Here is a 14,185-nt window from a genome sequence, read left to right as displayed (position 1 = left end):
AAATTTTACAGACACTGGATAATGTGAAGTAATAAACCAAAGAGAGAAGAAAAGATTTTCATATCACATATGTTTATACTTAATAATTATCTCCTAGCCAGAAAAAAATATGTGATGAAATATTATAATTTGTTACTCCAGAGCAGAGGGAATATCTATGCTGCTTCTTAGTGACTCTAATGAGCCCTAAAAAGGTTTCTTATAGCTGAGATGAATAACCTAATAGATTTTTCCTAATATTTATTCTTATTCTTATTGTTGAGATTATTAACCTAATACTTTTTTTGGTATAGACCTTGGCTTCATTTTTATAGGGCTCTCCTGGAGTCCACTGAGATAGATTGGCAACTCATCTCTAACCTACAGTGTTAGATAGTCTCTTGGGATTCTGGGAAGTTAAGTGACTTGCCCAGGGTCACACAGCTAGTAAGTGTCAAGTGTTTGAGGCTGGATTTGAACTCAGGTCCTCCTGAATCCAGGGCTGGTGTTTTATCCACTATGCCACCTAGTTGCCCCCTAAGATAAACAGTTCCATAAAGATAGCAAGATGTAATGCTTCTTTGAAGAAGATATAGTAGAAGAAAACAAATCTCTGACACTAAAGCAAATTTGAAAGTAAATATCCCAGGGGCAGCTAGATGGCACAATGGATAGAGCACCGGCCCTGGATTCAGGAGGACCTGAGTTCAAATCCGGCCTCAGACACTTGGCACTTACTAGCTGTGTGACCCTGGGTAAGTCACTTAACCCCAATTGCCTCACCAAAAAAAAAAAAAAAAGAAAGTAAATATCCCAAAACAAACGATCTCACTTAGAGTATTGTTATTTTTTTTAAACAGTCCATTGTTCACCATGGAATTATGCTCATAGTGAAAAGTGTGCAATCACCAGTCTCTTCTACTTGTCTGCCATGAATTCCTCTTTATCCAAGTATCACATGTGTATCTCATGTCATTTATCTTTCAAGGAAGGAAAGAGGTCACTGTGTCCTTAACCCTGGCTTATGGAAAGTAGGCTTTGACTACTAAGGATCAGATGAAAGTGCGGAAGCAGTTTTCCTTCCCTTGTGATTTGCATGCTTAGAGGAATGCTTGCACTCCAGGTCCACCAGCCACAAGGATCTTCCTTTCTCATGTCAGCTTTATCACTGTGCTCCAATAAGTGCTATTCTTGGTGGACCACTTACTTTTCTGTGTGGTCGTGGGCAAATCACCCAGCCTCTCTGGGATTCAGTTTCCTCATTTGTATAATGAGGCAGTTGGACTGGAGGACTTATAAAGTCCCTTCCCTGCTGTTGCAGGTCAGGGATGACCAACCAAGTAGTTTAGGTTCAAGATTGGAATGAGATGAGATGCTTGCAGTCCATCCAACAGTTAACAAAAGGTGATTTACTTGGCTATAGCCAAGGAAGTCTCTTTAAGGAAGATCTTCAGTGAAGACACCGTGTTGATTCAGCTGAGCTTGGGTCCTCTGAGTTGCCCATGGGGTTCTGCCAGTCAAACATCAGAAAGGAACTGCAACTTCATATGTTTTTTTTGTACTTCAGGTGACCGGAAAGTGATGTTAAATTAATAATATGTACCTTCAGTTCCTTGAGTCAGTTTATTTTCTAAATCAGGGATTCTTAATCTGAGGTCTATGAACCTTAAAAACATTTTTGATAACTACATTTCAGCATAATTATTTTCCTTTATCCCTTTAAAAATATTATTTTGAGAAGGGATCAACAGGCTCCACCAGACTACCAAAGGATTCCATGACACAAAAAGGTTAAGAACTCCTGGACTAGAAGATCTTTTTGAGGATCAATATCATTTTTGTTGTTGTTGGACATCAATATATTTTTGAGGGGAACCCCCCCCCCAGCTCAGTCCATGTGGCAGGGACTCTGATAGGTGTTCTTCGTTCCATGCAGGTCTAAATCTATGATCATGATTCTTGAAACTGTGGAGATCCCTCCTGTAGGCTGAGATTTATGGGGTGTGGGGGTGAATTGCTAGTGACTTCAGGAAGAACTAAAGGAGATAACTGGAGGCTAAAATACAATTAGCATTGGGACACAACTCCCTGAACCTCCATCATCTCCCCATTACTCCCTCAGAATACTTTCTCTTCTTGTATGGGGTCTCTGGAAGTGTTCCTCCTGCCTATGCCACTGCTGTCTCAGGCACATGGACCAAGGCTTTGCCCATGTTCCCAGGACAGTCCTTCCTCACTTAAGTCCCCTTTGCCTTTCTGATACATGGGACTTACACCTGACTCCTCCTCCCCCTTCACCCCAAGCCCCATAAACTTAGGGAAAATGTATAACATTGATAACCTGATAGGGTCCTGCTACCTTCCCTTTCTGGGGATTTATCTGATACAGGATAACAGATGCCCAAGACTTCAGCTGACAGATCACAGCAGTTTCCAGGCTTAAGAGTACAGGTCACGTGGATCATACATGACACATCTGGATTCCTTTTGCAGGCTCCACTAGCTTTCTAGTGTATTTCAATATGTATGCTCTGATCTTCCAAACCTTCACACACACACACACACACACACACACACACACAGAGTTTGCCTAGCAGGATCATCACAGAACCAGAGCATCAGAGATCATTTAAACCAAGCTCCTTGTTTTTTCAAATGAGGAAACTCCAGCTTAGAGAGATGGAATGACTTGCCCAAGGTCATACAACTACTGACAAGACAGTCAGTCTCATGACTCTTGGTTCAAGGTTCTTGCTACTATTCTGTGTTGCTCTGTCTTCTCAATCCATTTAAAAAAAAAAAAAAAACATGGGCAAAGCCAAATAAATTTTGTGACTTCTGGGATCACACACACACACAAATGAGCTCTTGCTGACGAAAACTTGACATGCGCAAACATTACCATGGAAATGGGAACTGAAAATCTGATGACCCAGTGAAATTTACTCCTTCCCCTGTATAGTGCCATGGTGTACAAGCTCCTGCATAATCTCACTTTTCTGGGTCCTTCTTTATATCATTAAGTATCTGACCATTAATAATTTTTGATAGAGAGCATTTTGCTTTAAATTTTTTCTCACCTGGAAGAACATATTTATTCACTTGTAGGGTGTGGTAGATAAAATGGACTTGAAGTTAGGAAGACCTAGGTTTGGGGGCCACCTCTGATGTTTATTAGCTATATGGTGATGAGAAAGTCACTTGGCTCTGAGTCTCATTTCTCTCAATCTGTAAAATGGTGATTAATAATGTCTAATAATCTAATAATATCTAATAATAGTATCTACCTCATGGGGTAAGCGAGAAAATGTCTGTAAACTACTTTGCAAACTTTAAATCATTGTATAAATGTGCTTTTATTACATGGATTTAAGACCGTTATTTAAAGTTTATCAGGAAGCAAATCAAATAGCTTAGCTGAATATGCAAACCAGACCTGAGTTCTCTCTACATGTGCTTTCCCCTGACACTGCATACCTTTGCACACTTAGCAGGCAGCATATCAAGATAGTTTTAAATAAGCAAATAACCTAAGATCCTGGTTGTTCATTTCCTTGGGTAGCTCAGACATCTGGATTGCATACAGCAGATGTGTTATAGATTGGTATTACTGACCTCATATGTGAATGCTTAATATTTTAATCTAATATTTCAAGAGAGTGGAGCCTCCTTCATTTATATCCTCTCAGAGGATGCAACATGCCTGCCTGCTTAGTCTGTCCTCTATCATTACCAAAATATATATTCAAGCTTTATTGAATTATGGGTGAGTTTTTAAGAGAGACACTCTTTTAGCTGGGTATACACTGCCCCCCCCCACCTCAGTTTGTCAGTCTGAAAACAGAATCACTAAGCTAGAGCTGGAAGGGACTTCCTAGGTTATTTAGTCTAACCCCTTCATTTTACAGATAAGGAAACAGAGGTCCAGCCACTTGCTCACGGTCACAAAGGTGGTAAGCAGCAGAGTCAGGATGAGGATCCATTATGCTCTTTGCATTCTGTCATGATGCTTCCCTGTGTTTCCTGGTAGATAGCATTTTCCCCTTTCCTCCCCTTTCCTCCCCTTTCCTTCCTTCCTTCCTTTCTTTCTTGCCGGGCAATGAGGATTAAGTGACTTGCCCAGGGTCACACAACTATTGCATCAAGTGTCTGAGGCCAGATTTAAACTCAGGTCCTCCTGAATCCAGAGGCAGTGCTTTTATACACCACTCCACCTAGCTGCCCCGTCCCCAGCCCTTTTCATCAGACTTTTCTTTTCCCAACTCACTCTCTTTTTCCCTCACTGCTATTAGAATTCCTGTTCCTTTTCCGCCTACCCCACCACCCCCTCTATTGTGGGAGGAGGGTATGATACTATTTAGTTTTTGGAGTTCCCATGTTCTTTAGGACTACCTGGGAAGTAGTTAGTGTTCAAGTGCTTACCTAATGTGTCTCAGAAGCTATGAATCTTATATGAATAATTGTGAGTCTGAGATTCTGGTTTGGAGAAGTAGTTTGATATAGTGGATAGAGCATTGCACTAGAAGTTAGGAGACTTGAGTTCGAATCCTGCCTCAGACATTTATTAGTTGTGTGATCCTGAATTTTCTCATCCGTCAAATCAGGATAATAATATCTGCAATATCTATCTCACAAGGATGTTGTGAGATTCAGGTGAGATAATGTACAGAGAGTACTTTATGAGTTTTCAATTACTATGCAAATCTGAATTGTTTCCCATTTTTACAGATATTTTCATGCCTGTGTCTTACTTTTTCTTCTGTCCTCTCATGTACCCCCACACTGCTTCCCAATTTATTTCAGGCTTCTGGGCCTGTGTTTACTTCAATGGCTGAGGCCGGAGATAACATTGAACTCAGTTCTATCTCAAACCATGGAGTTCTCACCTTTGTCTCCTTTGGTACACGTCCTCCCATCTTCTTCTCGGATGTAGCCCTCCCGACACTCACAGCGGTAGCTGCCCAAGGTGTTGACACAGATCTGTGAGCAGAGTGTCTCATTGCTGGTGGCACACTCATCGATATCTGTATTTGAACCAATGTCCAGGGATAATTAGAGAGCTTTAGAAAATGGATTTCCTATGGTTACATCGGGTTAGGCGTTCTGTCTAGATGACATTCTTTATACAACTTCAATCATTGTGATTTTGGATAATTGATTAATCAATCAGTAAACAAGCATTTATTCAGTGCTTACTGTTTGTCAGGTGGGCAGCTAGGTGGCGCCATACTGCATAGAGTGCTGAATCTAGAGACTGAAAGAGGTATCTTGCTGAGTTCAGATCTGGCTTTGGACTCTTACTAGCTGTGTGACCCTGGGCAAGTCACTTTAACCCTGTTTGCCACAGTTCCTCATCTATAAAATGAGCTAGGGAAGGAAATGGCACAAAAACGCCATTGTCTTTTCCAAAAAAAAATGCCAAAGGGGTCATGAAGAGTTGGACACAGCTGAAAATGACTGAATGACAACAATTTGCCAGCTAGTATGCTAAGTGCTGGGGATATAAAGAAAAAATAAAAATAGTTCTTGCCTTCAAGGACTTCGCATCTTAATGGGGAATAAAATGGGAGGCTAGAAATGTTATCCAGCCAAGAAAGAAACGCATTTCTTTCTTGTTCTAGGACGGTGTTTTAGGATTGGTTCTGCTACTAGCTAGCTTTGTGACATAAGCCTGAGTGTGTAACTTTCTCATGCCTTAATTTCTCATACCTCAATTTCTCCATCCATAGGACTAGATAATAATATTTTAATTACCCATATTAGTTGGCTTAGTTTGAAAGTAAGCATATGCGAAACAAATTTAACATCTACTTGCTGTCATTATTTGCAATTCAATTGCTATAATTTTTATTTTCAAATGTCCTGGTAAGTTGAGGGCTTTTTATTTACTTTTGCAGGGCAATGAGGGTTAAGTGACTTGCCCACAGTCACAAAGCTAGTAAGTGTCAAGTGTCTGAGGCCAGATTTGAACTCAGATCTTCCTGAATCCAGGGCCAGTGTTCTATCCACTGTGCCACCTAGCTGCCCCCATGGTTGAGGGCTTTTTAATGTCCTCTTTTACTGGTGTGGACTCTAAAGGTAAGGCAAACTAGAACCTCTTTTTCAATTAAAAAACAAACAGTGAGTAACATAGCTGGGAAATATAATTGTCTCTAAAAAAGAACCTGAAAACCAGTGGGACTTCCATGCATAGTGCTTTCCCTGTGAAATCTGGCCCATCAATGACCCTGAGCCTGCAAATCCCTCCCTCTGGACTAACAAGCTCCTCATAAGCCTTGAAAATGAGTCAACAGGGCTTTCAAAGGCACGGTCATCTATCCACATCACAGATTCACTCTCTTGCTGAAATGCAGAGAATGAAAGGAAATGTTTTCAATCCACAGGAAGGTGGCAGAGGAGGGGTGGGGGGTTAGTGAAGAGCCATAAATAAGTTTCACGTACACACTCTGTGAACAACACCAGGTGCCAGCAGACAGAAGCAATGATACTGGGGATTCAGACAGTGCACATGTGTTGGACAGACCGAGGCTGGGTGTGCATTCTAGGAAGCTAATGCCATCCAAATCTGATGCATGTCCCAGCAGCTTCCTTTATGTGCTGCCAAGGACCCTCCCACCCCCAAACCCCACCTCCCAGTGGCTACAGGTAATGGTAAGAAGAACACTGAAGGTGGAAGCTTCACTGGCTAGGTTCCTGCCATTCTTCCTTTGCAATGCACAAGCTAAGGGGCATTGGAATATCATAGCCAGACACTTATTGGCAGTGTTCCAGTATTTTAAGCTAATACCTACCCTCTCTGCCTCCAGTTGCCCACTGAGTATGGCACTTCCTGAGTCTTTGACATATTATTGATGTCAAAATAAAGGATGAAACAGGTGAAAATAAACTTCAGACTGATCTTTGGAAGCAACATCAAGGATTTGCAGATCCTCAAAATTATAAGAAGTAAGGGTATGGAAGTAGGGTAGAGAAAAGCAGGCTCAAAACTTAAAAATAAAAATCTTGTGCTTGGCATTTATTGCCCACCTAACAGGACTCAGTTCTCCCAAATTCAGAAAGGATCAAAGACTAACTGTAGGGAGTATCCCTCCCAGAGTCTAGCAAACCTGAAGGGGGTGAAGCCAAGTGCATTAAGGGTAGGTTACATAGTAAAACTGCCATATTTTCCAGCTTGGTTCACCACTGCTAGGAGCACAGCATCTTTGACTTAGCAATGAAAGGGTCTTTAAAAGTTGTCCAGTCCCTCATTGTGTAGATGAAGAAATAGGGACTCAGAAGTTAAGTGATTTACACACTCAAGGTCATCTAGATCATAAGTAAAAAAGACAAGGATTTAGTCCAGGTCTTCCAATTCCAAACCAGGTTCTTTTCTCCTTCTGTATAGTTGACCATAAGCTATTTGCCAAAGAGACTTGGGGAGACAGCACATTATGTCACTGGCATTTAGTCCATGGATAGGTTTGTGCAACAGTGGGAGGACAAGATGGTGATTTAATGATTTCTTCAGGCACAGCCCAGAATGTTGGCCTCTTTAGCTTCCTTTCCTTTGGTTCCAAGCTGCCTGCCACATGTGAATCTCTTCCCCTTTAAAGTTGCCTGTACTCTACAGCTAATCTAAGGGCAAGTTTGTTTCTATTTGGTTTTCTGGCTCAAAACTTTATCATCTATTTTCAACTTCACAATGAATCTGTTGTTTCTCTTTCCTCTTCCCTCTGTTTGTTATTGAATAATTAAATGGTATCAGCTGTATACATGGAATTTTCCTGAAAGTGATCTGGGAGTCACTGTGGGTGTTTCCATAATCACAAATAACAGTCATGACTAGTATACTTCCAAGTGAAATGCCATCCAGCATAGATGAGGACTCAGGGAGAGGAATCAAAGGTTAGTACAATTCTTGGTCATTAGAGACCTTGAAAAAAAAGTGTTGGCCAGTGGAGAAGCCTATATAAGATGAAGTAAATCCTTCAAAAGTGGCAAACTCAAGTAGTTATCCAACATACCTAAGCAGTAAGGCTTTACTTTGTTTTTGTGTCTCTCCCGATCATACCGGTACCCTGGATAGCAGGTACATAGAACTCGCCCAAAGTTATCTGTGCATTGCTGTTCACAAGGAGCCTCAGAACATACATCATAATCTGGAAAATGAAAAAAAAATAATATGCAAGATCATTAGCAACAGCAATCCTATGACAATAGGGACTGTGATGTTTTAAGAACATATGGTTAAGAGGTGGAAAACAGAACTAATGTTCTAGAGCAGCTGCCTCCAAAGTGGAGGTGGTAGTGTCCTAAAAGATTGTGATTTGACTCAAAGAGGATAATGGCCCAACCAGTGGGCAATAGGTAATGAAATCGATGGATCAGAGGGTTGGGAAGATGGATCACATTGCACCCGCCCTTCATAGCTAATCATGGGACTTATCTCTAAAACAATGAAAACTACTATTACACACCAACATGTTTCCATTTTGTCCCCTCTGCTTAGTGTGCAAATTTGCAACCTCTCCCCTTCTGCTAGAGGAATCAGCCCCTCGGAATAGTTATAATCTATATGATGGGGGCAGCTAGGTGGCACAGTGAATAGAGCACCAGCCCTGGAGTCAGGAGGACCTGAGTTCAAATCTGGCCTCAGACACTTGACACTTACAAGCTGTGTGACCCGGGCAAGTCACTTAACCCCAATTGCCTCACTAAAAAAAAAAATAAATCTATACAATACTTGAACACCCACAGCAGCAGGTATATAGGTGCCACTGAGAAAATCTCTTTTCCCTTAGAATGCCCTTCCCCCATTTGCCAGATCACTTCTTGGCTCCAGCAGGTGTCTCTTAGAGGGTAGACTTGGCTCTTGGATCAGTGACTGCTGAACAAGTGCCCAACTTCCCCTTTTTAAAAAATTCTGAGTGGGACAGACAAACAAGGATGAGTAAGGGTGGATAGATTACAATATGCACCACAAATCTGATTATATTTTCTCTCCTTTCAAACCACCTCCTCTTCTTCTTCTTCTTCTTCTTCTTCTTCTTCTTCTTCTTCTTCTTCTTCTTCTTCTTTTTCTTCTTCTTCTTTTTCTTCTTCTTCTTCTTCTTCTTCTTCTTCTTTTTCTTCTTCTTCTTCTTCTTCTTCTTCTTCTTCTTCTTCTTCTTCTTCTTCTTCTTCTTCTTTTTGGCAGGGCAATGGGAGTTAAGTGACTTGCCCAGGGTCACACAGCTAGTAAGTGTCAAGTATCTGAGGCCAGATTTGAACTCAGGTACTCCTGAATCCAGGGCCGGTGCTTTATCCACTATGCCACCTAGCTGCCCCCCCTTTTCTGAACTCCCCTATTTCATTTGAGAGGGCACTACTAAGTTGAGGACACTCTGGAGGGCCTACTCCCAACTCTATATTCACAAAACCACAACTCTAGTTTAAGTTCTTACCACCTCTAATCTACACTATTGCAGTGGCCTTCTGGTTGGTTTCCCTGTTTCAAATCTCTACCCATTCCAATTCATTCCCCACTCAGCTGCCAAAGTGATTTTCCTAAAGCACATCTGATTTGCCACTTCCCTACTCAAAAAACTCCAGTGGTTCTCTATTAACTCTAGAATCAAATGTTATTTCATCTTTATATCATTTAAAATTTTAATTTTGTGTAATTTTTGTAATGGACACAATTATTAGGGCAGTGGTGAGCACATATATTCATATATGTGTGTATCATATATATATGCAGAATTTATTAATAAGTGAATATATATATATAGGATATGAGTTTATATTAACTGATAGGGATACATGATCAAAAGTGTTTAAAGACCACTGTTTTAGAGTATGTTTTCCCAGGCTGGTTCTACCTTAGGAAGACGGAATGAGAAATTCAGTCTAGGAAATTAAGACTTTCTTTTTGGCAGGGCAATGGGAGTTAAGTGACATGTGGAGGGTCACACAACTAGTAAGTGTCAAGTGTCTGAGTCCGGATTTGAACTCAGGTCCTCCTGACTCCCAGGCCAGCGCTCTATCCACTGCCCCACCTAGCTGCCCCTAGGAAATTAAGACTAACTGAATTGGTGGTGCTACTTGGAACAGTATAAGAATTTGTCACAAAATATCCTACCTAACATTGAAAATCTCTAGTAATTCACCTGTAGTTCTGGTTCCTGGCCCTTCCTTGTGCAGTGTCCTGGAACCCTTATTACAATGCCAGATCAGAGGCATAGAGCTGGAAGAGACCTTAGACATTAGCTGTTTCAATTCCCTAATTTTATAGAGGAGGAAATGGAGGCCTTGGAAGGTGGAATTATTAGCTTAAATTCACACAGCTAATAGTACATAAAAATCCAGGGTTGGTTTTGTTTTGTTTTACTTTTTGATGGAATACAATACTTCCCTCTTAATAGAAATCAATTTATTTAAATTCTGGACAACAGAGGGCTCCTTCCTGGATAAGGAGACTGGTATATTTTCTTCTGGACACTGATGGGCAGAAGGGTAGGCATTTTCCATCTTATGAATCATGACATTGTCTACTGCTGCAGCAGTGCCACCAGTACCTGACCTTTCCTTGCCATAAATGGTCTCATTCTCTGGCATACCTAAGAGCTGCAAAACTAGCTGGTGTACTTCTCCTGGGCACATGGATGGAGAACAAGATTGAGATTTTCGAACAGAGTATGGTGGTGGGAAGGAACATGGTCCAGTGGAAAGATTACGGACTTGAAATCAGAGGTCCTGGGTTCAAATGCTGCCTCTGTGACATATATTACTTGTATTATCTTGGGCAGATCACTTACCTCAAATTACCTGTGAATCAGTTTCCTCACATGTATAAAAAGGGGAGGGGAGGCTTCTATGGTCCCTTCTAGCTCTAAAGCTATAATCCTTGCCAACCCCAGTCTCCTCTCTTAGGACTGTTGTGTGCTTCTCTAAGGGGGAGAGAACTGAGCATAGAAGGCTTCTTAACTGACGGAGTTGATACATTTTGAAGACTGCTAGCTTTTGGTTTTGTTTTTAAATGAACTCAGAATGTCTTGGGGCCAGGGAATCCGTGGTGGTCTAGGATGCCAACCAAGCTGGTGGATGAGCAGCCAGTACCACAGGATGGCGACAGCATTCAGGGCCCAGGGTTAGTAATAATAGCTACCATTTTAAGGTTTTCAAACCATCTTACATACACATTTGATCCTGGGATATAGGTGCTATTGTTACCCCATTTTACTTATGAGAAAACTGAGACTGAGAGAGATTAAGTACTTGCCCAGGGTCACATGGCTAGTAAGTGTCTGAGAGAAGATTTGAAATCAGACCTTCTTGACTCCTAGTTCAACATTCTATCTACCCTGCCATCTACTTGCTTAATGTCCCTCTTCTCTTCACACACTGGACCAAGCAGCCTAGTCATAGCTGCTGCCCTCTCTATATAGTATGACATCCTCCTCCATCACCAATACTAAGCTCCTGAATGTTTCCTATCTTATTCTATTAGATGTGTTTCATTGATGCTTCTTATCACAGTGACCTGAAGGAACATGAGGCCAGTGTCATGGGTCACGTTTTTCATTTTTAATCTGAAAGCCGGGGTTGGACAAGAACATCTATCTGACTTTACTGTTCTCATATAGGAATAAATGCTACAAGCCTGATGGGGAAGAATTCAAGGGAAGCCTTCAAAATAGAAATGTCTGTGGGTCCTTGTAAGGAGCTCATGGCTTTTGGGTAGGATAGGGCAAAGAGACAGCGTTAAGGAAGAGTCAGCATAGATAGAGAATTCAGTTAGCCCTGGCCTATAGACCTGTATTAGTTTGAGCAGCTGTTCTAGTGGCCTGAGAGAGTCAGTACATCTCTTTTCAATTCTCATGAATTCACAGTGATTGGGCTTTTGCAGGGTGCTTGGCTCTAACCCAGGTGCTAAATATGAACAATTTACTCCAGACTCATGTCCAAGATCTCATTAATCACTGTACTACCCTATAGGTGCTGACAGACAAACTGTTCTTGGAAGCTCAGAGTTTGGCTTTATTCTACAACAGAGTGAAGGTAATATGGGTGGGCTGTTAGTTATGACATTTGTGGAGAGGCTATTGTAACAGTAGATAATGATCTTGAGATCAGGCACTACAGTGCAGTAGCACTGAGTTTGGAGTTAAAGGTCCTGGATTCAGATTCTGGCCTGGCCACTTGTTGCCTGGGTGACACTGAGTAAGTCACTTAAGCCTCTCTGTGCTTCCGTTTCCTCATCTATAAAATGAAAGTTTTTTACTTATTCCTCACACCATGGCTTCTGCTGAATCAATGCCCATTCCAAAAGACATGCCAGAAGCTCCCCTTTTGGTGACTCCAAAAGGGCTCTTCTTTGGGGAGTCACTGAGTAGCTTCTAGGGCGAGTTTGTGACTTTCCATTGAGAAGCCTTGGTCTCAGTCAGGCATTCTTGACTTGGACTAAGCATCACTGTCACATGGACAAAGTTATATTCTTTCTCTTTGTCCTTCTTGCTGTACGGATCTTTAACTATTTACAACCATGCATTACTTTTACTGCTGTGCACTGCCAGATGTGGTCATCAGTCAGCATCTGCCAAGGAGTAGGAAGTAAAGAGCACTTAGCTTGGCTATGGCTTTGATGATTACTTCTATGCCAACTTGGCCAATTTTGGCACAGGAAAGAGAGGGTTCAGATGACTGGAGTTTCCATCCACTTATCCACTGAGGCATCATGGCACAGTGGATAGAATGGTGAAGTTGAAGTTACGAAGCCCTGGGTTAGGGGGCAGGTAGGTGGCACAGTGGATAGAGCACTGGCCCTGGAGTCAGGAGTACCTGAGGTCGAATCCAGCCTCAGACACTTGACACTTATTAGTTGTGTGACTTATTAGCTGGGCAAATCACTTAACCCTCATTGCCCGGCAAAAAAAAAAGAAAAAAAGAAAGAAAAAAGGAAAATAAAAGGAAGTCCTGGGTTCGAGTGCTAATTCCCTTTCTGAGCCTCAGGTAACTCGAAGTTTATTAACATGGAAGCAGCATGGGCTCTGTCACATACTCCTTGTGTGACCATGGGCAAGTCACTTAACTTTCCTAGGCTTTCGTTTCTTCATCTATAAAGTGAAGGGGTTGAATTTGATGACTCCAAAAGTTCCTTTCAGCCCCAGGCCTTTGATACTATCATCCTATGAAATCATAGATGATTTCTCATTTGCATCAGTGGAAGAAGTTCACTCACCCACAATAACATAGTTCCTTGATGTGTACACTAATGACCCTTTATGATGTGGAAGTAAAAGCCAGAAGCATGGCAGGGGATTTAGAGGGAGAAAACCCAGCTAAGTCATTTAAATGGAAATCAAGGAATGGTGGGATGAATGGATCCCTTAATCTGAGCATTTATTTGGGACATAGTTGATGATCACATGCTCTGATCCTCTGAAAAAGAGTAAATGAGACAAAAGCTTCCTTAGTGGTTTGTTGTTCCCTGTGATGGGGAAGCTGTGCCAAAGAAGACTGGCTCATAAGGAGTAAGGAGATGGCTTCTGGTCTCTTTTGTTGGGACAAAGTTCTTTCTTGGATTTCCAGTAATAACGGAAAGGACTTGTGTCCCTTTCTCATTGCCCTATTCCCTCCTTCCCTCAGTAGCAGTGGAAACTACATACACATGACAAGAAGAATCTATTTTTTTTTTATCTTGCATAGCCTGGTACAAGATCTGAAATTCCCGGCTATTTCTTCTGCTCTGCATTTTTTTTCTGAGCACATCACTTAGAGGTATCCCAACTGCCTACCCAAATCCAAGGGAAGTGCTCCAATCCAATTCCCCGCTATATATGAATTCTAATGGGGAATTTATGGTTTTCTGATTGGACCAGGAGACAAAAAACAACAACACTGGGACACTTAGGATGAGTAAAGAAATTCAAGGCTCTGAATCCCAGTTGGGCAGATTCCTGTAAGAAAGGAAATAAACTTGGATGCTTAACTTGGCTGAACTTGGACATTTTCTACCACCTCATCACTAGATGACTTCTTTCCAATGCTTTCAACACAGTGAAAACATTATTGACAAGTTTGGAATGAACCACTCTGCTGTCCTCAAGAAATGCTCACTGTGTCACTTCCTCCTGGGGGGAGGGGAGGTGGTAGTGGGGAAGTAATTCTTAGACCCAAAGATTTGGTCACTGCTCTTTATTCTTCCAATTCCAACCCAATTTTTCCTGATAGGCTGTGTGGAAGGCAG

General features: G+C 41.6%; 1 protein-coding gene across 1 annotated transcript in view; it reads right to left on the bottom strand.

The window, feature by feature from the left end:
* Window positions 1-14,185, bottom strand: part of CCBE1 (collagen and calcium binding EGF domains 1) — a 356,051-nt gene that overhangs the window by 28,292 nt on the left and 313,574 nt on the right. Inside the window, exons 4-6 of the mRNA XM_043978435.1 lie at window positions 7,983-8,117; window positions 4,852-5,003; window positions 2,256-2,271 (exon numbers count right to left, since the gene is read on the bottom strand). Of these exons, the coding sequence (XP_043834370.1) occupies window positions 2,256-2,271; window positions 4,852-5,003; window positions 7,983-8,117 (303 nt within the window). The remainder of the gene's footprint in view (window positions 1-2,255; window positions 2,272-4,851; window positions 5,004-7,982; window positions 8,118-14,185) is intronic.

This window comes from Dromiciops gliroides, chromosome 1 (genome assembly GCF_019393635.1).
Source record: "Dromiciops gliroides isolate mDroGli1 chromosome 1, mDroGli1.pri, whole genome shotgun sequence".
Lineage (NCBI taxonomy): Eukaryota > Metazoa > Chordata > Mammalia > Microbiotheria > Microbiotheriidae > Dromiciops > Dromiciops gliroides.
This window is presented reverse-complemented; position numbering and strand designations above follow the sequence as displayed.